Source organism: Phaethon aethereus (genome assembly GCF_964289735.1).
Source record: "Phaethon aethereus genome assembly, chromosome: 7".
NCBI lineage: Eukaryota > Metazoa > Chordata > Aves > Phaethontiformes > Phaethontidae > Phaethon > Phaethon aethereus.
The window spans coordinates 8,845,476-8,871,466 of NC_138583.1; the positions used below are offsets into that span (position 1 = coordinate 8,845,476).

Below are 25,991 nucleotides of genomic sequence, written 5' to 3' on the forward strand. Positions count from 1 at the left end.
CCTCAAAAGGTACCAAGACACTACATCTTGTAGAAAAAGTGTACTCTTCTTTTAATGGCCTCTTGTGAAATGGTTTTGTAAGGTTTACATATTTGTGCTTAATACAGCATACAAAATGTATTAATCTGTGTGCTCGTTTTGATATGATATACTGTGCATGAATAAAACTGATTCAGTTGCTTTGCTTGCTCACGTTTATCATATATCATACTTTCCATATTTCATGTATGACACATGCTTCTTAAAATCATTTCATGTAAAGTTTTACTTTAGTTTTTACCAAACAAAAGGAATATCGCATGAGAAACAAATGCAAAAGTTCCTTTTCTTTATTTATTTTTATTTTTTTTTTTAAATACTGACTCAGAAAAGCTCTTGCTCTTATTGGCTTTATGAGTGTGAAGCATATCCGAATTGTGCATGGGAGATATAGATTTGAATTTATTCCAGTTGCTTCACAGTTTGCACATCAATTGCCTGTCACTTAAAGAAATTTTGGGTTCTGCATGAAATAGATCTGAGTGGTTTAAAAAAAAAGATTTTAGCTATATTATGTAATTTTATGCAAGTTTATATTTTGTATAGGTTCAATACCTGAATAGCACAACAACAACAGAAATTATTAAAAGGATAATTCTGATAGTTGCGCAAAGCAGAGACATACCTAAACAGGCAAAATAGTACTGATACGAATATTTCAGAAGTAGCACATCAGAAAGTCAATAGGAAGTAAGAGAAGACATTTTGATGTGGATTTATTTTTACCTTATGGATTCCTTCTTTGTGTTTTCTGTTCTTCATTGTTTGCAGATTTGGTTGCTATGTGCTTTCTGTCTCTCATTTCATGTTGCTTTTTGGTTTGGACCAGTCATCAATATATGGCTCATTCCTATTTTTTTCTTTCCTTTTTAAATCTTCTTTTGCCTCCTACATCCTAACTCATGCAAACAGTTGTACTTGCTTTTTGTAATATTACAACGTTTACTGACCAATTTTCTTCTCTGGTCTCTCTGTTTTTCAATCATTTTTGTTGATTTTTATGTTTGATTTTAATTTAACAATTTAAGAAACAGTTGAACGGAGTGCAGGAGCAACAAGATCCCTACCTGCTACTTACTCATACAAGCCATTCTTTTCAACACGGCCATATCAGTCATGGACAACAGCTCCAATTACAGTGCCTGGGCAAACCAAATCAGGCTTCACTTCTTTATCAAGCTCTTCCTCTAACACTCCTACAGCTTCCCCATTAAAATCAATATGGTCTGTTTCTTCTGCTTCTCCAATCAAATCCACATTAGGAGCTTCTACCACATCTTCAGTTAAATCTGTTAGTGATGTAGCATCTCCAATTAGATCATTTCGGACAATCTCTTCACCAATAAAAACTGTGGTGTCGCAGCCTCCATACAATGTACAGGTTACTTCAGGCTCTTTCGTCAGAGCTCCTGCAGTCACAGAAGCTGCTAGTCTAAAAGGGCTGGCATCCACTACCACATTCCCCTCTCGGACATCTCCAGTGACTACAGCAGGATCTCTCTTGGAGAGATCATCCATAACCATGACGCCTCCAGCATCCCCCAAATCCAACATTAACATGTACTCTTCAAGTTTGCCACTTAAACCGGTCATCACATCAGCATCTTCACTTTTATCGTCCCCTCTAAAGTCAGTGGTGTCACCTGCTAAGTCAGCAGTTGATGCTGTTTCATCCTCTAAAGTCATGATGGCCTCGTCTCTCTTGTCACCAGCAAAACATGTAGCTGGGCACACAGATGTACCATTGCTTAATGGATCTGTGTCACCTCTGAAATACCCATCTTCTGCCAACTTAATAAATGGATCGAAAGCTGCAGCTGTTTTTCAAGACAAGATCACTGCAGCTGCACATTCTGCAACTTGTGCTGCTAATGCAGTTGCTGACACGGCTGAGAGAGTGTTTTCAACAGCTACAACAATGTCATTCTCTCCACTCAGGTCATTTGTGTCTTCAGCACCATCAGCTTTCCAGTCAATGAGAACTCCTCCTGCAGGTGCTTTGTACACAGCCCTTGGGTCAATATCTGCAACTACCTCATCAGTAACTTCATCAACAATAACAGTGCCAGTATATTCTGTAGTCAATGTTTTGTCTGAACCAGCATTAAAGAAGCTCCCAGAGTCGCCTTCTCTTACAAAATCAGCTGCTGCGTTACTGTCACCTATTAAAACATTGACTACAGAGGCACGCACACAGCCTCCCTTTAATCGAACTTCATCTCCAATAAAATCATCCTTGTTTTTAGCACCCTCTGCTCTCAAATTGTCCACACCATCTTCTTTATCCTCCAGTCAGGAGATACTGAAAGATGTTGCTGAAATGAAAGAGGATCTAATAAGAATGACTGCAATATTGCAGACAGATGTCGCAGAGGACAAACCATTCCAACCTGAGATACCAAAAGAGGGTAGAATTGATGATGAAGAGCCCTTTAAAATTGTTGAGAAAGTAAAAGAGGACTTAGTAAAAGTTAGTGAGATTCTGAAAAAAGATGTGTGTTTAGAAAGTAAAGGGTCGGCTAAAGTATCCAAAAGTGATCAAGGACACCTCTCTGAGGATGACTGGGTAGAGTTCAGTACAGAGGAGATTGATGAAGCGAGACAGCAAGCTTTGACAAGCCCTCCTATATCTGTTCCAGAGAAGGTCCAAATTAAAACTAAAACCATGTCGGAAAAGGATTATAGCTTGTCAAAAGTTATTGATTACTTAGCAAATGATATTGGTAGCAGTTCATTAACAAACATAAAGTACAAGTTTGAAGAGGGCAAAAAAGAAGGTGAAGAGAGACAAAAACGCATTTTAAAACCAGCTATTGCTTTGCAGGAACATAAACTTAAAATGCCTCCAGCCTCCATGAGGCCTTCAACATCAGAAAAGGAGTTATGTAAAATTGCAGATTCCTTTTTTGGAACAGATGCTATTTTAGAGTCTCCAGATGACTTTTCTCAACACGATCAAGATAAAAGTCCCTTATCTGACAGTGGCTTTGAAACGAGGAGTGAAAAGACACCTTCTGCCCCACAAAGTGCTGAAAGCACAGGGCCAAAACCACTTTTCCATGATGTACCCATCCCTCCCGTCATTACAGAAACAAGAACTGAAGTAGTTCATGTTATCCGCAGCTACGAACCATCATCTGATGAAATTCCAGAGCAGAAAGCAGAGGAGCTACCGGCCTCAAAACCTTCCCCTACGTTTATGGAGCTGGAGCAAAAACCTGCTGGATCTATTAAAGAGAAGGTTAAAGCTTTTCAAATGAAAGCCAGCAGCAGTGAAGATGATGACCATAAGTGTGTCCTTAGTAAAGGTGTCCGAGTAAAAGAAGAAACTCATATCACTACAACAACTAGGATGGTTTATCATAAACCTCCATGCACTGAAAGCACATCTGAAAGAATTGAGGAAACAATGTCTGTTCATGACATAATGAAAGCCTTTCAGTCTGGGCGTGACCCTTCCAAAGAACTGGCAGGTCTGTTTGAACATAAATCATCAGTAACATCCGATGTTAGCAAGTCTGCTGAAACTTCACCACAACCTGCAGAGAAGGACAGCAAAATGAAACCCAAACTGGAGCGAATAATAGAGGTCCATATTGAAAAAGGTAATCAGGCTGAACCTACTGAAGTCATTATTAGAGAAACAAAAAAGCATCCAGAAAAAGAAATGTATGTATATCAGAAAGACTTACCTCGGGGAGATATTAACTTAAAAGAGTTGGAAAAACATGATGCTTTTCCTTGTTCAGATGAACAAGGTCAGCAAGAAGAAGAGGAGCTCACAGCCGAAGAGTCACTTCCTTCTTATCTGGAATCCTCTAGAGTTAACACTCCTGTGTCCCAGGAAGAAGACAGTCGCCCTAGTTCTGCTCAACTCATGTCTGATGACTCTTACAAAACACTGAAGCTTTTGAGTCAGCACTCAATAGAATACCATGATGATGAGTTGTCAGAACTAAGAGGGGAGTCTTACAGGTTTGCTGAGAAAATGCTTCTTTCAGAAAAGCTAGATGTGTCTCATTCTGATACTGAGGAGTCAGTTACTGACCATGCTCTACCCCTTAGTGCAGAGTTACAGGGGTCTGATAAACGATGCAGAGAAAAAGTAGCTACTGCCCCCAAAAAAGAGATTCTCTCCAAAATGTATAAAGATGTATCTGAAAATGGTGTAGGTAAAATGTCTAAGGATGATCATTATGATAAAGTGACAGTGTTACACTACACTGGAGATGTTAGTAGTCCAAAACATGCAATGTGGATGCGCTTTTCTGAGGACAGATTAGACAGAGGTAGAGAAAAGTTGATGTATGAAGACAGGGTGGACAGGACTGTTAAAGAGGCAGAAGAAAAACTGACTGAAGTATCACAGTTTTTCCGGGATAAAACGGAGAAGTTGAATGATGAGCTACAGTCTCCAGAGAAAAAGCAGCATAAAAAAAATGGCAAAGAAATACATTCTAGCCAGAGCTCTGCCAGCAGCAGCCCTGAGAAAGTTCTGCTCTCTGAATTACCATCATCCGGCGATGAATGGAGTAAGGTGAAGCAGTTTGCACACAATGGGAAGTGCTTTCCCAAGGTGGATGAAAGAAAAGCATCCAGTTTGCCCAGCAGTCCTGAAAAAAGGATATTTGTGCAACCCGCAGAGGACTCTAAACAAACTATGGAACACAAAGGAAGTGCTCAGCAGACTGGAGTACCTGAGGTTTCACAGACTGGATTTCAGCTGAAGCAATCAAAGCTCAGTTCCATTAGGCTTAAGTTTGAACAAAGTATAAGCCCAAGGACTAAGGATGTAACACAAGAAGAAAAAAAGCTGGATGGTCAGTCCAAAATTCCAGTAAAGAAATTGCAAGAAAGTAAGTTACCAGTGTATCAGTTTTACTCCAGAGAGAAACATGCAAAGCAAGTAGAGCTCACTGATGGGAGCACAGCTTTACAGAAAGAGGTGAAAATACAGGAAGATTTTGTTCCAGGTAAAGGGAAAGCTATCGAAGACTTTCGTGCTTCAGACACACAAAACCAAACAACTGAGATGAGTAAAGGCATGCCAGAATACTTTTCAGAACCGCAGGCGAAAGACCTGGTATACGGCTCAGACTCGACAACGAAGGGACACTGGGACAAAAAAATCTATAGGACGTGGGAAAGTCCTGGAACTTCTAATCATAAAACACAAAAAGAAAAACTTTCACATGTGCTCGTTCCAGATACAGTAAAAGAAAACCATGTTGATCATGCTGAAGCTAAAACTGACAAAAAGAGTGAGTTTATCACTGTGACAGAGCACAAACTGGCAACAAATGGAATTCATTCAGAAGAAGTGAAGGAACTGACTGTAAAATCTCCCTCAAAAAGGGTTTTATACAGAGAATTTTTTGTCAGGGAGGGGGAACGTAATGGTGAAGTGGCTGATAAAATATCCAAAAGGAAAGAAGAAATTGCTGTGTCCCATATTCCAGTCAGAATTGTTGAGGAGAAGAGAACCATGCTTGATGGTGTCTATGAACTTTCAGCTAAAGTATCCCAGTCAGCAGTGATTAAGGAGAGAGTTGAGAGGCAGATCGATTATGTGGAAGATGAAAAAATAAAGCATTCAGAAATCAGAACAGTTACCAAGCAGCAGAGCTCGATAGGTCTAAGTCCTCCTGTTGAGGAAATGGAGATATCTCCTAGCAAATCACCAGATTCTTTAGAATGCAGTCCAGGAAAAGAATTTCCTTCGAGTGAGTTAGCAGACCCCGGTGCCAGTGATTACTTGGATAAAGTTGCACCGCTAGTAAGCACCGAGGGAGTAAAAGAAATTAAGACCTTACCTGTTTATGTCAGTTTTGTTCAAGTAGGAAAGCAGTATGAGAAAGAGGTGCAGCAAGGAAATACTAAAAAAATTGTCAGTCAGGAGAGTAAGACGGTACAAGAGACAAGAGGGACATTTTACACAGGTAGACAGCAAAAACAACCTCCTTCTCCACAAGGTAGTCCAGAAGATGACACTCTAGAACAAGTGTCCTTTATAGATAGCTCTGGTAAAAGCCCTTTAACACCAGAGACGCCAAGTTCAGAGGAAGTGAGTTACGAGTTTACGTCTAAAACACCCGACTCACTAATAGCTTATATCCCAGGCAAGCCCAGTCCTATACCTGAGGTATCTGAGGAATCAGAGGAGGAAGCAGAGGCTAAGTCCACATCTGTAAAACAGGCAGAGGTTGAGGAACCACAGATTGACAAAGCATTACCTAATCATATAAATAAGGACTCTAACAAAAGACCCAAAGGTAACAGAGTTGCCTACATTGAGTTCCCTCCTCCTCCACCACTCGATGCAGATCAAGGCGAGTCAGAAAAGAAGCCTCATTATTCTACTGAGAGTGAAATGGAGATGACAGAAGTGAACTTGCAAGATGAACATGACAAATGCCAACTGGCTGAACCTGTCATAAGAGTACAGCCGCCGTCTCCTGTGCCACCAGGAGCAGATGTCAGTGACTCCAGTGATGATGAATCTCTCTATCAACCTGTTCCACTTAAAAAGTATACATTCAAACTGAAAGAACTGGAAGATGACCAGAAGGAAACCTCAAAACCCAAAGCCCCTGAAAAGATTGAGAAACAGAAAGAGTTAGGACATACCACTCCTGGGAAACCTAATGAGTTTGACATTGGGCTTGATTCACCCCAGAATGATGTAGTGCAAAATGGGAATAACAATGACCAGTCTGTTACAGAGTGTTCCATAGCAACCACTGCAGAATTCTCCCATGATACCGATGCGACAGAGATTGACTCTCTTGATGGTTATGATTTGCAAGATGAAGATGATGGTTTAACTGAGAGTGATTCTAAACTTGCAGGTCCGGCAGTTGAGACCAAAAAGGACGTATGGACTACAGAAGGCATTCTAAAGCAGACTGATCGCTGCTTTAGCCAAAGTAAGCTTGAAGTCATTGAGGAGGAAGGCAAGGTAGGCCCTGAAGAAGACAAGGCACCTTCAAAGGGTCCAGCTTCTGAAAAAGCCGGAGATAAGAGCGAGCAGAAGTCAGGGGCACAGTTTTTCACTTTGGAAGGCAGACACCCTGACAGGACTGTATTTCCTGATACGTATTTTAGTTACAAAGTAGACGAAGAATTTGCAACACCTTTCAAAACGGTGGCCACCAAGAGTCTAGATTTTGATCCGTGGTCCAATAACCGAGGTGACGATGAAGTGTTTGAGACTAAATCAAGGGATGATGAGGCTAAGCCTTTTGGTCTGGCAGTGGAAGACAGATCTCAAGCAACAACACCTGATACAACTCCAGCCAGAACTCCAACAGATGAAAGTACGCCAACTAGCGAGCCCAACCCCTTCCCATTTCATGAAGGGAAGATGTTTGAGATGACTCGCAGTGGTGCAATTGACATGAGCAAGAGGGATTTTGTTGAAGAAAGACTCCAATTTTTTCAGATTGGTGAGCATACTTCTGAAGGGAAGTCAGGGGACAAGGGGGAAGGGGATAAAAGTACAGTCACTGCCATCACACAGCCACAGGCAGGGGACAATACTGTAGAAACAAACCTAGAGAGACCAGTAGAAACAACAGCAGTTGAACATAAGCCCATCATCCAGGCCAGTGGAGATTGCATGGAACTTGGTAGTAACTCAATGGAAAAATCATCGGCAGCGGTAAATGCTTCTAAAGTTGATCCCAAATTGCGCACACCAATTAAAATGGGAATTTCTGCTTCCACCATGACTCTGAAGAAAGATGGCCCTGGCGAAGTGACAGATAAGATAGAAGCTGTGATGCCAAGTGGTCAGGGATTAGAAAATGAAACTGTAGCAGTGATTGCGAGTTCAGCCTCTAGCCAGACAAGCTGTAGGCAAACAGAAAACACTGATTTTCCAAAAGATAATTTTAATAACAACAACAATTTGGATTCATCTGCTGTCCCTACAGATGATATTACCTGTAATGTAGTGCTAAAAGAACATTTGGAACCGAAATGTTCCCTCCAGAAAGCTAATCAAGCGAAAAGCACTTCAGGAAAAGGTACAGGGACAACACAAGGACACAGAGTAAGAGATAAGCAAAAACCACATGGAGAGCAGCAAAAGTCAACAGACTTGGTAGGGGCTAGAGGAAAATCAAAGCTTCCTGTAAAGGCCAGCTCAGTAAAAGGAGTCACTTCACAAAATAATCTCCAAAGCAATACAGGGAGTAAAATGAGAGTGGCTAGTAAGCCTGAGAAAACAAAACAAAATAATTCTTCTCCCTGCCTAGAAGCAAGGTCTAGGATTCCTGTAAAAAATAAACATAGGACTAATCTAGCTAGAAGAACTCCAGCCCTGCCAAAACAAGAGCAGGTAGAGAAAGAAAAAACAAAACAGCTTCCTTCTAAATTACCAGTAAAGGTAAGATCTACCTCTGCCACCATGACAACAGTTAAAGTAAGGAAAAATCAGCTTAGGGAGGTATGTAAACATTCTATTGAATATTTTAAGGGAATTAGTGGTGAGACATTAAAACTTGTGGATCGACTATCTGATGAAGAGAAAAAGATGCAGTCAGAGGTCTCTGATGATGAAGAAGACAGTACATCAAGGAACACATCCTTATCAGAAGCTACTCAAGTTTACCAGCCTTCCATTACATCGAAGTCTGCTAGAGACATGAGAACAGAGGCAGCATCTATAAAATCAAAGATTGAAAAGGCCGACAGTGAGAGGAGGAGGAGTAAGAGGACTGGTGAGAATGAAGGCAGTCAGGTTTCTGGAGCTCTCATGGCTCACCTCGTGGAGATCAAGCCTAGTTTGTAAAACTTTCAACTTGTTGATCCTAGTGCATGAACTGTTGTGATTGCCTGTGGAGTGACTTAACTGTAGTTTTCATTCTGTCATTGTCATCTGTATGTGCTGTCTTATACTCTTCTTTCTTCCTTTAAACAAGTCCTGTACTGTAGAAAGCTAGTGAAGCATGCCGGACATTCATGTAACTCAAAAATTGATGTAACTCAGAAATTGAAAGATTTCTTTTGTGACAGCAAATTTGTTCTGTCAAAGTAGAGAAAATAGATCATAATCTGGTCTTGGTGGTTTCCACCAGTAATTGAACAACTTGTGTAAGTCTAACAGGTAGATTGTCAGCATGTTTGGTTTCATTACACGACATCATGTAGTTTGACATTTGGCTTTACACAGGTGGAAATATAAAAGCTGTGGAAAAAATTTGCTTTGTAGGTTATTAGGACACACAACCATTCTAGTAAACAATATAAGCACTGGCAACTTAGTCAAATTAAAGCTATTATTTATAATAAACTATTGTCCGGTACTGTGGTCTTCTGTGCAAAACCTTTTTAATTGAGAAATTGTAAATCACAGGTCCACAGAGTCCATGTGAACGGACAGATATAAGGATGGCAATTGTAGCCGATCACCTAGGACTCAGCTGGACAGGTAAGCTTTTCTGCTTTAATATTGAAATTAGTTTTCACTATTACAGTTTCAGGTAGTCTTTTACCAAAAGCCGCAGCAAGACCGCATCAGGCTCTCCCAAACTCCCAGTGAGCCCAGCCTCCCAAAACATGTAACACATTGCTGGGCAAAGATGCATAATAGGAAATAGCTGTGAAGAATTATCCCATGGTCTTGCAATAAACCAAACTAACTTGTAGGGAAAATAGCTAAGATGGCTCTCCTCTCAAGACATTCACCCAAGGAGTCGAGAGGATGTATCTACTCAGGCTCAGGGCTGCCTCTCTGTCTGGACAGCAGTTTCCCCAAAGGCCTGGAGGTTGCAGGGAGCCCAGCAGTGCCCCAGCCAGTCAGTGCCGTGGGCTTACAGCTGCAGCAGCAAGTTCTCTCTGGGCGTAGGTGACAACAGCACCAGTGCTGAGCTGCACAGTGAGCTCACGAAGGAGTAATGGTTGCCAGAAAAAAAACAGATTTTATAAATTAGCGGTGATGAGGTAGTCTCCATGGAGCTTTTTTCCACCATATTTAAGTGGCTTAGTGGGTATAAATATGATAGTAGCTCACAGAGATGATGGAAATTCAAAATAATGTCTGTCTTAGGAAATTAAAGTATGAGTATGTAATGCCATGTTCATCATTATATGTAAAGTTTGTGTCAGGAAGTTTTGTTGACATCTGTGTGATCCAAGAAAGATAATATTTTTAAGCCTGACAGGATGATTGAGGGATTTGCGCTTTGGTGTTTTTGTTGTTGTTTTCTTTTCTTGCTTGCTTTTTTTTTTTTTTGTCTTTATAGAACTGGCAAGAGAACTGAATTTTTCTGTGGATGAAATAAATCAAATCCGAGTAGAAAACCCAAATTCTCTTATTGCTCAAAGCTTCATGTTATTAAAAAAATGGGTTACCAGAGATGGGAAAAATGCTACAAGTAAGTTCAAGTAGTTACTTTTGTTGTTTGTAAGTTATAGCCCATTTCATCAAAGATGACATTAAGAATGTCTTTCGCAAACCAATGATGGGGGAAAAAAAAGTCCCAGTTACATTTTTACCAGAAGTCGGAAACGTGTCATGTTTATTCAGTATATGTGCAGAAGGAAATAATCTGTTCTCCACATCCATAATTGATGGCACAAGTAATGAACTTAAATTCCAGTAAAGAAAATTTTAGGGAAAACTTTCCAATAATAAGGAATGTGAAACATGGTAATAGTCTCACAGTATTGCTGGTCATAAGAAAAGACTAAACCTTCTGTGAGGAGTGGTGGAGACACTGATTCTGTGCTGATTCTGCTGGTTTTATCTTGCATTTCACTTGAATTGCTCAAACTGAAAGAGAGGTTTTGATTTTGTGTTAGGTCAATGGTGTTCATTACCATTCTCTAATCCACACACCCCTACTCAGTATTTGAGTCTACTTCGATCTCTTTCACCATAGAAGTAATTTCCAGTGTTGCTGTGTTCTTGCAACAAGATTATTGTAAATGAGATTTCATGATGTACTGCATGAATAGCCATACATGCGCTATTACCTACATGGCTACCTATTCTGTTGTTCTTTGAATGGTAAAAGGATTTTTACAATCCTTTTTACACCCCAGTGAAAGGAGATTTTGTTTCAGTAATAAGTAAATATGTTCTTTAAGAATTCTCTGACCTTATTCTTTGTGCCTTTTGTGTTGTCATATACTGGGGGAGGCGGGGGGGAGGGAAGACTCTTAGTAGGTTTATAACTTGAATAAGTAGGCAGCAGAATGACTGCTAAGACAAATGATGGGGTTTGCTGGAACCGAAGGCATTGGGACAGAAACATATGCCAGCAATTTGTAATTAATGTAATGCGAATGTAACTGAGAAAGATGATTACACAGTTCTGCAACGCTGAACTTTTTTCTGATGTGTCTTGTTTGTTTTTCAGCTGATGCCTTAACTTCGGTATTGACAAAAATTAATCGAATAGATATCGTGACCCTGTTGGAAGGACCAATATTTGATTATGGAAATATTTCAGGCACCAGAAGTTTTGCAGATGAAAATAATGTTTTTCATGATCCCATTGATGGTAATTGAATTCCATGGTCATATTTAGTTCAGTGACATGTCCAATAACACAATAATGTTGTCTAAAGTAGAGTTTAAAAAAGGACTACAGAAGTTTTTAAAAAGTTCTACAGAAGTAATCGGTTTTGATGTGAAGGGCTTTTCCTCTCCTAAAGCATGCTCATGGTACAATACATAGGTTGCACATTAATATCTCAAAGATGAAGCCCAGGATGCCACAAATGTATGCCTGAGTAAGCTTGTTCCCACCAGCCTCAGTGTCAGTTGACAAGACCTGAATGTTTCTCTTCTGCAATAGTTGTGCTTTGAGACTTGCTCATGTACATTTTTAATGTACTTGGTATTGCATGCTTTCCAGGTTACCTGGAAATACACGTATTCTTTGGTTTCCTGTCTAAGTAACAGTAAGAATTCTTTGAAGACAAAAAAAAAAGAACAAGGAGAAAAAAGTGCTTAGTAATTGCATAGGGTAAATTAATGTGCAATTTACTACCAAGCCTCTTTGAGACAAGTGAATATCAATTACTTTATGATGTTTCACTTGGACCATTTCTACAGTGGCATTACTGCGTGAGAGAATGTCTTTTTCAGTCTACTAATGGGTAAAATTGTGTAATAATTTTCACATGGAAGCTGTACCAACTGAGAACAGAATTGTGCAGGTTGATTTTGAGCCAGATTAAAAGGATAAATGAAGTTCTCCTTGTAAAACAGAATTGCCATAGGTATTCTTATTATTCATCAGTATGTTGAAGATGCTAAATGTTGTTTTTTCTTTTAAATGTTAGTTAACAGGTACTGGGTTGCTGCATTCTTTATTTTTGTCACATGTATAGCTCCTTAAATAAGGTTTTTTTCTTTTGTAAATAACGTTTCCTTTTGTTTTTGTAATTTTTTCAAGTATGCGTCTGGCTTTCTCTGTATTTTAGTAGGATTTTTTTTTCTTTCAAGCATATTAGATCAGTGTACCTCCATTATTGAGCAGCATTGCTGGTCATTGTATCATTGCGTTACAGAAGTAATTTTCTGTTGACATTTTAAGAAAGTTGCTCTTGAAATGTTGCTTGTGCCTTTTAATAGTAGCATCAATGTTTTTTTGAAAAAAAAAACGCTTCTCTGCAGTTGCTTTCTGTCTCTCCTCTTCTCTGAACCTTCCTCAAGCTTCCTTTCCTCACCAAGACCAGACCACCTTTGCCTTTCTCTCAGCTGATTCAGGAGACAAAAGACCAAGCCCAATTAATGCTCCTCCCTTTGCAGGCAGCACAATGTCCAGTTAACCCCATGGCATATATTTTTTTTCCTTTTGTAGGTTACCCAACCTATCCTTTGCTGGAATGTGAACTTCAGATTTTGTTGTCATTTTAATGTGTATATTCAGTTTAATCATTTTGTATGGTTTTCCCATATTTTCATCAATTTTTCTTTTCTTTTCTCTCTTTATTTGATCAGTGTATCTGATTGTACCCATGTCACCAAGATCAGCTCACTCTCCAAGATCGCCAAGATCTCCTTATTCGCCACAGTCCTCTCACCTGTATAACTTCACTGTACCTGAAATATTCATATAGCTCTCCCTTGTTGTGTTTGTGTTCTCTTACCCCTTTGTTAACTTCCTTTTTTAGTTTTTTATCCTGATGTGTATTTAGATATACTATTCTTTAGTATGCTCATTAGGATCCATTTCTGTTCCTCATTCTTTAACTATTCCATTCTTGTGGCTCTGTGGTTAAATTGGAGATACATCTTAGTAACGTATTGCTGGTATTGTGTATTTTTTACACAAAAGTACATTAAAAATGTGGACCTCTTTAGAAATAATACCTACTGACAAAAAGTGGCGGACCTATGTTACGATCTACTTCCCTCTTTAAAATGCATACATGTTAAACTTCCAAATTTAAAAAAATAAAAACTGGGAAAGAAAGATTTATACAATATGGCCACAGAAGATTGTGTTGGATTTAAAGGGACAGCCACCCTTGTCCACATTTGATTTACTGCATGCTCATAAGACAACCTGCTATAGCTTGAAAATGTTAAAATGGCTGCGGAAACAGTTGCTGTAATCTATACAGACTATTTACAAAATAGTCAAAAGTACTGGCTTCGCTGTACTATTCGCTGGCAGTACTCATTTTTTGTTCCATCTGTTTAGGACAAAGTGAAATCTATCAGAACTGCATTTGCTCTTATACAACTGCACCTTCTCATAGTTTCATACTTTATGTAACTCACGAATCGTTTGATATTTGCTTATTTGTTGCTCCATGCTTCATCCCAGTCAGTCCAAATGTGCTGTCTTCCTTAGGTTATCCCACCATTCAAGTGGAACTGGAAACTCCCACTGGGTTGCGCTTCGTGCCGCCCACCCCTTTCCATCAGGACGATTTCTTTAGCGACACCTCTAGCCTAGAGTCACCCCTTAGAACTCCCAGTAGACTGAGTGATGTGTTAGTGACCTCCCAGGGACATGTAGATGGTACAGCTGCAGCACCACCAGTGGTGACTGAAGAAGACACTTCACTGGACGACAGCAAACTTGATTTCTCAGTGCCTAGAGAAGGAACACCTAAAGAAATTTCCATAGGCGAGAGCCAGTTGGAGGAAGTGGACCTTAAGGATTTTCCACGGTATCTTGGTAGTTATGGCGGGATGTCAAAAGATGCTAAACAAAGGCAGAGTGAAGAGACTAGTAAAACAGGAGTAAGGACTGAACAGCCTGAGAGAGAAAAGTCTGGTACTGATGAGGAGATGACGGAAGAAAAGCTTAAATCTCTGTTTGAGGACATTCATCTGGAAGAAGGAGCTGAGTCTGAGGAGATGACGGAAGAAAGAGTATGGTCAATTCTTAAAGGTGTTCAACAAGCAGAACACGAAATGTCTTCAATTACAGGTTGGCAGACTGACTCATCAAGTGTCACCGAGCCACCGACGTCGGGACGCAGAATAGGTGGTAGCCTGCTAGATCGCTTGGATGATAGGTGAGCATCTTTGTATAAGAGTGTGTGTGTGTAAGCAAGCCTTCCCATGCTGCTTTTACCTCCAGGAGCAGTGCCGAGGCTGCTGTTCTACTATTCTGTGTATCTATGCATATATATATGTATTTAAAAGAAAAAGTAATGGTTGGCTTGATTTGGCCTCAGATGTATTTGTCTTTAAAAATGTATACTATCAGGTTTCCTTCTTAATATAGGTATTTCAGAAGTAGTTTATATTATGTTTACTGATAATACTACTATTTGTGTTCTTTATCTTGTGTATTTCTATTTTTAATTAATCTAAGTGATGCATAGATGTAACTGGAATCGAGGACTATAAAACGTACGTTATCTGAAACCAGGATGCCACATGACTCTTATTTCTCGAGTACCTTTTTAGCATTCATCCTTCTCATTGCATCTCTTTGCCTTCCTTCGGATAGTTGTTACTTTTTCCATAAGCCAATTTTTAAATTGTCACTGTTTTTACACCACTTACTTCAAGTGTGTTATGTCATGCCGATTTACTAGACTTTCAAAGAGATCAGTTACAAGTCATAAGAAAGTAAGAATGGTGATACCAAATCTGTCTAGTCCCATATGTTGCCTCCCAGCAGTGACTCCAGAGGATGCTCAGGGAAGGAGAGTGGATGTATACGCTGTTTTCCTCCAGTACTCTCCCAAGCTCTGTTTGCTTTCAGCATAATGACCTGCTGAGATGGATACTTTCTACATTTTTATCCTTAATGCATTTCTCTTGCATGAGCTTTTCCAGCCTCCCCTTGGACCTGCTTAAGCTTTCAACATTCACAGTATGTGGTGGCATGTTCAGCCTTACTGGTACCCACTGGGTGAAGAGCTCCTGCCTGCCTTCGTTTTGAACATGGCTCTCATGATTACTAATTGAAGGAGCCAGGTCTGCATGAGCTGTAAATCAGCAGAGAATGATTATCTGCAGAGTGATTGTTTGTCTGTCAGCAGTTTACATCCTTTGCAGGTTTGACTCTGGGTGTTTTAAGGTTCCAGGTAGCATTAGATACTCTGCTATTGAATCCAGGGGGAATCTGGCCGTTGATTTCAGCAAACTAATTGTCTTTCAGGACTGTAAAGCACTTGATCTGCTACTGAGGTGAATTCTGTTCTGTTAAGAAGGCATTGTTGTTCTGCATTTTATAAATGTGTTAATAAAATAGATCACTTCTAGAAGTAAAAGGGCTTCCTTAAGAACATAACATACCCATTTCTCACTGGAAGAAATCATTTTGCTATCTTCTATAAGGATTTTGCCAGCAAATGGCTGTACTATTTTCATGTATACAATCCCAGTGTTTATCTGAAAGCAAGCAAAAATGCAAGAGAGAAGAAAATTGTGCATCAGAACTGCAGGTTAAACCTGTCTGTAGGTAATCTAAGGGAAAATTTTGGTCAGTTTTCTATCTTGTAGTAACCTTCCTTGCCTTTGGCTTTGTGTTGAAACTCTATGCTGTCTAAGGATTTATTTTCAGATACTAATATTTGTTAAAATGTATGAGTTATCTGGAGTGCAGATATTGCAGTTTGCGGGAAAAGTAACATTCTTTTTTGGTCATTACTGGTAATTGCAGGGTAACAGACACTTTCACAGGCCCTTGGTTAGAGAGCAGGTTAAAGATTTAGTGTCTCCGGGATTTATCTTTTGATTATACAAGGGAAATGGTAGGTTTTTCGTATTTTTCTTCCTCTTTCCTTTCTGCCTCCTCTCCCCACCCCCAGGTGAAAGGGTATTAACATAAAACATTTGGCCTTATTTCCAGTGTTCACCATATTCTTATTGTTTCTGAAAAGATAACCATGATGCAGAAGACAAAGCTATTAAAAAGATGGGTGTTTGCAAGCTGAATTTAAAATTTTACTTTTCGCTGTCTGAAATGTATGTGCTAAGAAGGAAGGCTCAGAAAGAGGCTCAGTGCTTTGCCCATCAGTGTGTGATTTAAGCACTGAAAGGCTGTCTGTTCTTTTTTTTCTTTTTCTTGTAGCTCGGACCAGTGTAGGGATTCTGTAACCTCGTATGTCAAAGGAGAAGCAGGGAAGCCAGAAACAAATGGAAGCCTCTCCGAATCCACAGCAGAGACGAAAACTAAATCTTACATCCAGGAATCTTTAAATGATGTGGGAAAACAGAGTGACAAAGAAGCCCTGAAAACAAAGCCCCAAACTTCAGCTGGTACTGATGAGCAAACATTATCATCAACAGCATATCAGAAATCTTCGGAAGAGACTAGCAAGCCAACAACAGAAGGCAACAAAACATCTGTGCCTGTCAGTGTGAAGAAGATGAGCTGGAGTACTTCTGAGGATGGCAAGCCAAGAACAAGCATCCAAGAGGAGGAGGGAGCAGTAATGTCTGAACAGAAGGTACAGTATGTCCTGTAATTATTAACTGTGTGAGGAGTCCCTATTGCCTGACACAATTTTTTGTAAGACTTGTACTGTTGTTTGTGACAGGGTGGGATTTTTTTAATCCTTCTTTATGCCTTTTCTATTTATTGCTAAATTAAGAAAAATGGAAGTTAGTGGAAATCTATATTCTGAAGTGTGACTATAATGAGGTGGAGCTGGGGCAGGCAGAGGAGCCAAGCAGGGCTGCATAACCCTCTGCCTGGCTGGCCCTGAGTCCTGGAGGAGGTTAGAGCAGCTTCTGGGGCCGCTGTCCTGCATCCCTGAGGAACAGGCCCCTTTCCTGCCCTGACATGCCACCTGTGCAAACAGTGCCAAACAGCTCAGCTGTCTTCCGTCTGCTGCCAGTAAGGCGATGCCACTGGTTTCCACTCTTTTTTGTGACGTTAAAGTGAGCAAAGAGATACAGGGACTCTTCAGCCCCTATCTTGCTCCTTGTCCCCAACACCTCCTGCATTTTTTTACTCTGTTAATTTGCAGAAAAATAAATTTTGGGTAATATTTAATCTCCTCCTTATGTTTTTTGTTTCATGGCCTCATTCATCCCAAATCCAAAGTGCGTCCAGCCAAGAGGAATCAAAAGATTTCCAAATGTGTAAAGCACTTTTCCAGGTGGTGGTTCTTTCTTAAAATACCGCGGAGGGGCTCCCCTTTGTTTCTACTATGCCCGGCTTGCACATCTGTAACTGTGGAACCTCAGTTATAAGTTGTTTTCTGACAATGAAGATTTTAATAGCTTTCTCAGTGGATTGTATTTATTTCCCAGAAGCTTAAAAGTAAAGTTGGTTTAAAGAATGGCTTATAGCCCTTTAGCTGCATGTACCTCACACCCTCCCATGTGGGAGGATTGCCACAGAATAGACCACAGGGCCAGCTGGGAACCAGGCTGAAAAAGGGAATTGCAGAGTCTCTTCTACATTCCTCTCTCTGCTGAGATTGTCTTTTCCCGGGCGTAATACAGGAGGAGGTCATAACTTCTGGAAGTGAGGTATTTCAGTAGGATTGCTTCTACATGATACAGCTTTTTTTTTTTTCTTATTGTAGCACAATAAAAATGGTGGCTGTGGTGGGCTGCAGTAAATCATTCAGGTTTAAATTAGTTCATTTTAAAGTATTCTTTCGATTATACAACCAAGAATTCTTTTATTAGATGGTATCATAATTAGTCTCAGCAGTTGTGCAGCATATGATTGTTATTATCTTGTTATTAGTTCATGACACAGTTGAAGCAGCGAAGATCTTTCCTAATGTTCACTAATTACTGGAATACTTAAAAAATGTAAGTAAGAACCTTCTGCAAAGGCAGATGGCAGAGTTCCTTTAGTGTCAGTAGGTTTTGGGGCAGACCTCGAGCTGATATTATTATCAGTTTAAACACAGGGGTAAGCATAGATGCACACTGTAACATTCTGAGGGTGTCCAACAGTGCTGCACTTCCCCCTCTCGATTCCCATCAGTGAGAAGGTAAATTGTCATCCACTTTGTGTTCTCTTTACTTCTGGATATGCCGTCTGGATTGGGAAGAATAAGTGCGTGCTTTTCTTATGCATGCTTTTTGCACTACTTTTGCTTATTAGTAAAGGGTGATAATCTTATCTTATAAATAACAAGTCTTTTTATAGACGTGACCTTTGGATAAACTGGTATATCAGAAAATAATGTGACTTCTAAATGTGGGTCTCTCACAAAGCCTGAATGGGTAACAAACTAGTGTTTGTTAGAATGACAACAAGAATTGCTTCTAATATCTTGTCGATATTTCTTCAAGAATATCTTCTAACGTAATTTGAAGCCAATAGTTTAATTACTAACCCCGTCAAATTCATGGTGAGACACTTCATGTGCTGTCATGAAAACAGAAAGAGGATTTCAACTGCAGTCTTTCTGCAAAGCGTTCAGTGATGCTCCATAAAGAGAAAAGTATGGAAGAAACAGATTTATTTCTGTGGAAAGAAAGGGGAAGCAAAATAAAAATACTTCCCGAAGTAAGAGATTCTTTTCTATGACCCACTGGGAAAGAGCTAAGGAGCAGTAGTCCTCCACCTGCAGGGTGAGGGCTGCGTCGGTGTTTTGGCACATGGTTTGCCACAAGAGATAAACTCAGACAATTGATACTGGGCTGCTGCCAGGTGATACGGATGAAACAAATTACTGGCCTCACCCCAAGTCCACATAAAGGTCCAAAAGCTTACAAAAGCAGTGCAGTGACAGTCTAGGCCATATAATTTTCTACAATTGCTCAAGCATCAGATTCTAGTGAGCTTTTTAAATGAGAGGAGCACAGCACAGTTGCTCTATTATCCCAAAGAGGGTGATGTCCAACGCGTGGTCAAAGGGACTCCCAGTGTCAGAATTCCATCACAAATAAACCACTTGAAGCTGTTCATTAAAAATAACTCTTCCTCCAAAACCCTCATGCCCTCTGGGAATCTTCTCCTGCTTCGTGTTACTTCTTCAGGATAGGGTTGGATTATAATTTTTTTGTATATATATTTGGCTAGTGTCAGAGGACAGCAGGAGACTTTACAGGCAGATGAATACTGTCGTGCTGCCATAAATGCTTTTTGTTACATAGTCCTTTTTCTCCTCCACCCACCTATGCCTACTCTTATTTTACACATCTTTTCTGAGCAATGCTTCTTGCTTGGGATGTCTTGGGCCAGATTCAAAAAGAGAAACAGAAATACAGTTAGCAGTCTCCACTGTTCATGACTTTAAAATAAGTTTTGGGCTTTCTTTCAAATGTCTCTATTCAGAAAAAAAGTTGGTTCAGCCAGACATTGTGTGAGAAGGGCCTCTGCCCTGTGTCCGTCACATGAATTAGGTATGAAGCCCTCTGCCAGGCATGTGCACACAGAGCTGCTCAGCCCCAAAGCTGAGGAGCTCCGTGGGTTTCGGAGGGGAAAAGACTGGGGCTGTCAGAGGGCACCAGGACGGAGGATACACCTGCATGTGGTAGGCGTGGTACCTACCATGGAGGCTGTGGTACCTCCCAGCACCAAGCTGAGCCCAGCATCAGGCTGTTCCCCCTCACCCTGAGCTGAGGTCTACCAGTTCCTTTCTTAAGAAATACAGAATGATTGTACTTCACATTACAGTTATGCTGCTTAAAAGCAGATAAATACTGAACAGGAAAGCCATTTACATGGAGAAGTTCTTCAGAATGCTTATTTGTAGTTTCCTTTGTGGAGGTACTCCACTGCATCTTTCCGGGTGGCTGTAGCCTTTCTTTATGAGGGAGTTCACTTCCCATGCCTTGTGAATCCATACAATTTGTTTGAAACGTTAATTTTGGAGGAGAAAAAAGCAAGCAATTATGAGAAGGGTTTTTTGTACACAAAATTTTTCACAACTACGTAAGATCTGGAAATTCCAGAGGTCAGATGCATTCCAAATACCATTTTCTAAGACTTAAGAGCTGCTGAGATACTCCATACCTGGTATACTTACCAAGCTACAGCAAGCCAAGGAGCAAAAAGGCCTCTTCCCACTATATAATTTAAAAGTAAAACTGCGAGTCATTATGTGCATAATAGAGACAGGAAAAACACTGTCCATGATAACCTCTGTTTTCTTCTCCTAGTCCTGATCAGCATGTTCTGTCTTGCAAATGTGCTGTTCAAATGTACTAAAACTGCATTTATTAGGAATGTAGTGACAGTGAGATTGAGAGTGATTCAAGCTCAGATGAAGAGCAGAGAATTACTACAAGAGTTTATCGACGGCGGTTGATTCTGAAGGTATTTTGTGATTTGTGTTCCTGAGGTGACGCTGGCATGGCCATGAGTTTGGGCTGCTGAGTCAGAATGTCAGTTTTGGCATACTGGAGTCCCTCTGGTAGCGTGCTTTCCATTGCCAGTATGTGCTTATAACTAAGTGCTGGGTGGCCTTTCCCTGCTTAACCCAGAGGTTTATGGTTGTCTTCTGCTGGAAAACAACTGTGCTGCACAGCATGTTTTGTCCTTCACTGCCACTGTTTTGCATGGCATCTTAAAGACTACAGCTAGATACGTTGGTCTGGTGTAGAGCAAAATGAATTGCAGACAGACATGGGTGACATTTTTTTTGTCCTTTTTTCTATTTTCTTTCAAAAATTCTAAATTACAGATTGAAAAATTGCAGGAATGTACGAGCAGGATATAGGAGAGTATGAGCCATGTACTCTGGCTGAAACTTGTGGTCCTAAGTGCTTAATGTGTTCTGGGAAACCTCCTCAAAACAGCAGGTGATCCCGATGTTAAACCTACCAAAGTTAGTAAGAGTCTTTGCATTGCCTTCAGTAGGCTTTATTTAGTATATTTATTTACAGATGGCCTTTATTTACAGCACAATATACTTTATATACTGATAACAATGGCATAGTCATATAAATAATTGTATTTTTTCTTGTATGGTCATATAGTGTGGCATTATTTGCCCTCAGCATATAGCATAAGAAAATAATTCTGCCTCAGAAACCATTATCCCTCAGTAACTTACAGGATTTATTAGATTCTTATTAGAAAATCTAGTCAAGACATGAAAAAGGCAGCGAGCCACCATAATGCTATTACAGCCCTAGCTGAGTTTGCCTAAGATACAGTTGTTACTTTAGGAAAGACCGGTGACACTGTGATTGCACAGCTCTGTATTGCTGTTACTTGCATATTTCGTGGAGAAGAGTATGCGCACAGGCACTGCACCTTCTGTGTAATGTGGATGGCAGACAGGCTGCTCTGCCCAGCTGCTGATCTCTCCGAGATACAGCCACTTTGGGAAAAGGCAGGATGACATTTCTGACTGTCTTCACCCTGAACTTCTTCAGTATACCAGTCGTGCTCCCGTTCGGGGCAAGGCAGGAATTGCAAAAATGAGCTCAGAAGAAGTGAGTATTTTGTCCGATACCTCATCTCTACAGGCGGAACCTGCTGCCTTCCATGCAGGGCCCTGGGCAGGTCAGGGTATAACCTTCATCAGTAATTCCTGCTGCAGATAAGACATGATGGGTCAGAAATAGGAATGTGGTTTCTGCTTTCAAATGGGGCAGGCGGCCTGTGGGCAATTATGGACCCTCGAATGCTGTAGGAGCATTTCTGGTAAGACATAAAGTATCCGTGTGCTGAAAGTTTTAAAAGCTGCACAGTTGGCCTGTGGCTGAGGTCCCCCACCCAATTTATGTCTGAACTATTCTGGTTTCCACTGGTTTGGAGTCAGGAAACGTCTGAGTAGAAAAGGGAAGCTATGTAAAAAGCAGGCTTCACTTTCCGAGTACATCCGCTGTGTTTAGAGAAAGGCATAGAAAATTGTTCAGAAACGTGGTGGTATAATTTGGGGTTGAACTTCTAGCAGAGCAATGGTAAAGCAGCGTATATAGCGGTGTATTCCACAGCTAGCGCAGATGCAGTTGGGAGGGTGTGCATGGGGAGTGGAGGCGGCTGAACCAGCTCTGTTGGGAATGTGTCTGATCTGAACTGGGTAAGAGCTATACCTGTCGCTTGATTAGAAAATACATGTGATACTTCTGTCATTTTTCTGATCATTTATAGCTTCTTTTTTATCCCTCACTCTGCATCTCAAGACAAGCTTAAAACAGAACAAGAAAAATTTTCAAAGCAGCAAGCAATCATCACGCCTTTTGGAGAAAGTTTGATAGTGGAAACAACCATTTCAATAGGTATATTTTGATCATGTAAAGTTCATGAAACGGTGGTATAAAATGGAAGAATCGAGCTTTAACATTGGTAGGGGTCTGGACTTTAATTTCTGCACATTCCTGGGAGCAGAGGTTCATTTTGGGTGAAGTGAAATCACTGCGAGGTCATGCACAAGCTGAGGAACAGCTCTTTGTTCGGGAAGGAGGTCTCAGGATGCAGTGCTCGGAGGCGCTCGGCCTGCAGAGTAAAAATAACTCCCATGTTTCTGCCACCAGGCCCCGAGCAGCGGTCGGGAGCAACAGGCTCTCACCTGCCCATGCCCGAGTGCCCAGCGAGCGAGTGCTGTGCCCGACCCCGCAGCCCCGGTGCCCGTCTCTGAGGCTTGCGCTGAGCGGGGCTGGCATCGCTTGCACAGAGCAGCAGCGAGAGGGGAGTCAGGCTTTCCTTCTACTCCTGTGTTTCTGACGCTCCTGGCTAGCCAAATAGTTGCTAAGGAGCGACGCAGGGTAGGAGGCAGGGACATTTCCCCCCGCTCTCCTGCCGCGCAGGCAGCAAGCCTGCCACGCACTGACGGTGAGGTGCCCCGGTGCTTTGCTGCAGTCACGCCTGGACCGGGGGAGTACTTATCCTATACTGTCTTATGTTATGGTTACTTAAGAGACAGCTCTGGAAATCTTTGTTGAGTTTGCGTTCTCTAGAATAAAACAATGGTTTGAACATCTGAAAAAAACTGGTTGCAGGCTTCATAAAGGAATGGCAGTGCTGTGCCCATGCCGTGAGCCCGCTCTGCTGACTTATGCCGACAGCGGCAGTGGGCATGAGACGACCGTGCACTTGGAGGCTCCGCTGGGCAGAGCTGCACTCGGGATCTGCGTTGTTTCACCGTAGCGTATATTCATTACTGCCTGTGTGTTGCGTTAAAAGCAACAGAGGTGCTCACGTAGCCTGCAGGGATAAAGTTTGGTAACAGCAAAACCTTGAGGATAAATTGAGTCGTGTGGAAAAAAGACTTTGCTATGTGCCTCCACAGCTACTCTCAGGGATGAATTGCTTCATTACCTTTGTTCTTCTTTCCCAACTTGTTTTTCCTTTCAGTGCTATTCTGCATTATTGCTAACACTATTATTTCCGTTTAACTGCTACCTTAGTTCTCTGTCCTGGCCCAAATAAGGAGAAAGGCTTTTCTCTCCCCCGGAGGTATTTTCCCAGCAGTCCGAGAGCCGAGTCCTGTCAAGTGTTCAGCACTTCGAGCACATTCCCATGGGATTTAGCACTTCAGAGGGCTGAGCCCATAAAACCAGACAAGCAAGGACTGATGCCCATTTCCACATGTAATAGGATCGTATTCTAACCTCAAGGTAGTGCAGATGTTTTTGTTTTTGCTTCCTTTCCCCCCTTCTGTTCACATGGCGGATTGATGGGACAGGGCATTGCAAAAGAAATGGGTTTTTATGGTAGCGCAGGAATGCGAGCAATTAGCACACAAGGGAAAAATAAGAGTGCTGCCACAATGTGCACATTCAGAGCCTGATCCAAAGCTCCCTTTATTCAGTCATGACAGAAATCAGTGTCTAATTTTTCATGCTTTTTCAGAGGTTGTTAAATCTTTCATGGGTACAAATTTTTGGCAAAAACTGTTCAGTAAGATTTTTGCCAAAAGGCTTATGGTAGAATTTTATAATGGAAAACAAAATAGATTTCTAGGTGGGGGTTATTCAAATCTGACGTCATTTTGTATCTTGTACTTTGTTATTTCTTGCCAATTTTTATTAAAGATTGATTTTGTCCCTTTCCATGTGTTTTCCCCATGAACCCCCCCATTACTGATTGCGGAGGGTTTGATTCAGCCTGCATGGGAGAAGTGGCACGGGAGCCTGAGCAGCAGTCAATCAAAACTAGAACCAGCAGCTTTCAGGATCTTATTATTCAGAGGAAACTTATTTATGGAAAGTGAAAATACGGCTATGCTGTAGGTGAGAAGAATTAAGAGCCTGTGCCCCATGTGAGGTTTCCTTTTGTGTACTCAGCTGGGCGCAGCCTCTCTGCTGCAGTTCCTCCCAGGCTGGGAGAGCTGCAGAATTACTCTGTTCTCTACATGCCCTCACTCTGTCTCGCCCCAGGAGGGACTGCCAGGGTCAGAGCTTCTGGCCTCAGTGAGATAACACTGAGGTAAATTATAACAGCACTTGTAGTCAGTGTTTTAAAGTCTGTTCATCGTGTTTTCCTCCATGCAACAAGCAACAGACCCAGCTCTCAGTGTTGGACTGTCCTCTGCCCCATTTGCAGCACTGTGTCCTCTCAGGTCTCCTTGGCTTGCCTGTTGGTTTGTTGTGGTCCCCGCCATGGCTTTAGCAACACATCTACAAACAAGCAAGTACAGACTCAGCACAGGCGCTGGCGGAGAGTCGTCGTGTCTGATTAACAAGGTCTCCCTGAGTAGGCAGAACTCACTAATGAAAATGACCTTAATGAAAGATGTTTGTTTCTACTGCCACAGAGGCTTGAGACCCCAAGGAGAGTGAGGCGCAGCTGCTGTTTATGTGTTACAAGAATGTGATCTCGAGACTGAAAGGATTAGGTCTTGATGGTGGCTTAGGCCAGTAAGGGAAGAGGTCTGAGCACTCTGTACAGCTCCTGTTCCCATTGCAGCATTGCCCCTGGTCTTTGGCGAAATGAAACATTTAGGATCTTTCCATCTTGTTTATTCCTGTCTGCTTTTAAATTCCTTTTTATCCGTCTGGATAAGAGACATCCAGCCGCACCTTTTTTCTCCATTCTTACAGCAACACTAGATGTATAGGAGGAATAAAAGGGACTATTATCCCTCTAGTAACAAAACAAACATGAAAGAAAACCAGAGCTCTGACAAATCTGCAGTGAACTTTGGCACAATATTGCAGTACCAACTTTATAACTCCATTTATCTGGAGGTCCCTGGGAACACCCGTAATCTGCAAATAACTGTTAAGAAAATCAGTGGAGCTGGCGGAAGACTTTGAGGAAGCTGCTTTTTGCTTCTCCTGCCCTGGAGAGCAGCAGAGAGAGGATACCAGCTGATTTTGGCAGGACTACACTCCAGCGAGCAGGGTGACATTAAAGCACTCTGCTTTGCAAAGCTTCCTGGCATGTTCTGGGGCTGAGGCTTGCAGACTGCAGCCTTTGTATGTCTTAGTCCCAGGGATATAACCGAGCTTCCAGTAATCGCGGTATTAAGTTTTCTCCCTGCCTTTCTAAAGCTCTTGGTATTGTGACAGTGATTTCGCCTGGTCAAGGGTAAAATGAAGCCCACAGAAGTATGATACAGCAGAAAGAATTTTATTCTTTAGCTGTGACGCAGATGCACCAGCTTTGTGTTTAAAAACAGCTTTTGTTGACAAGGTCATCTAATGTGCTGTT

General features: G+C 41.3%; 1 protein-coding gene across 2 annotated transcripts in view; it reads left to right on the forward strand.

The window, feature by feature from the left end:
- The window catches only part of ANK3 (ankyrin 3), a gene marked incomplete at both ends in the record, with an annotated part of 204,765 nt that overhangs the window by 173,726 nt on the left and 5,048 nt on the right, over nucleotides 1-25,991 (forward strand). Inside the window, 7 exons of one of the 2 annotated variants that reach the window (XM_082002335.1) lie at nucleotides 1,074-8,762; nucleotides 9,398-9,472; nucleotides 10,287-10,418; nucleotides 11,406-11,549; nucleotides 14,442-14,529; nucleotides 16,542-16,920; nucleotides 20,610-20,702. In XM_082002335.1, the coding sequence (XP_081858461.1) occupies nucleotides 1,074-8,762; nucleotides 9,398-9,472; nucleotides 10,287-10,418; nucleotides 11,406-11,549; nucleotides 14,442-14,529; nucleotides 16,542-16,920; nucleotides 20,610-20,702 (8,600 nt within the window). The remainder of the gene's footprint in view (nucleotides 1-1,073; nucleotides 8,763-9,397; nucleotides 9,473-10,286; nucleotides 10,419-11,405; nucleotides 11,550-14,441; nucleotides 14,530-16,541; nucleotides 16,921-20,609; nucleotides 20,703-25,991) is intronic. The other variant, XM_082002336.1, reaches the window with a different exon arrangement.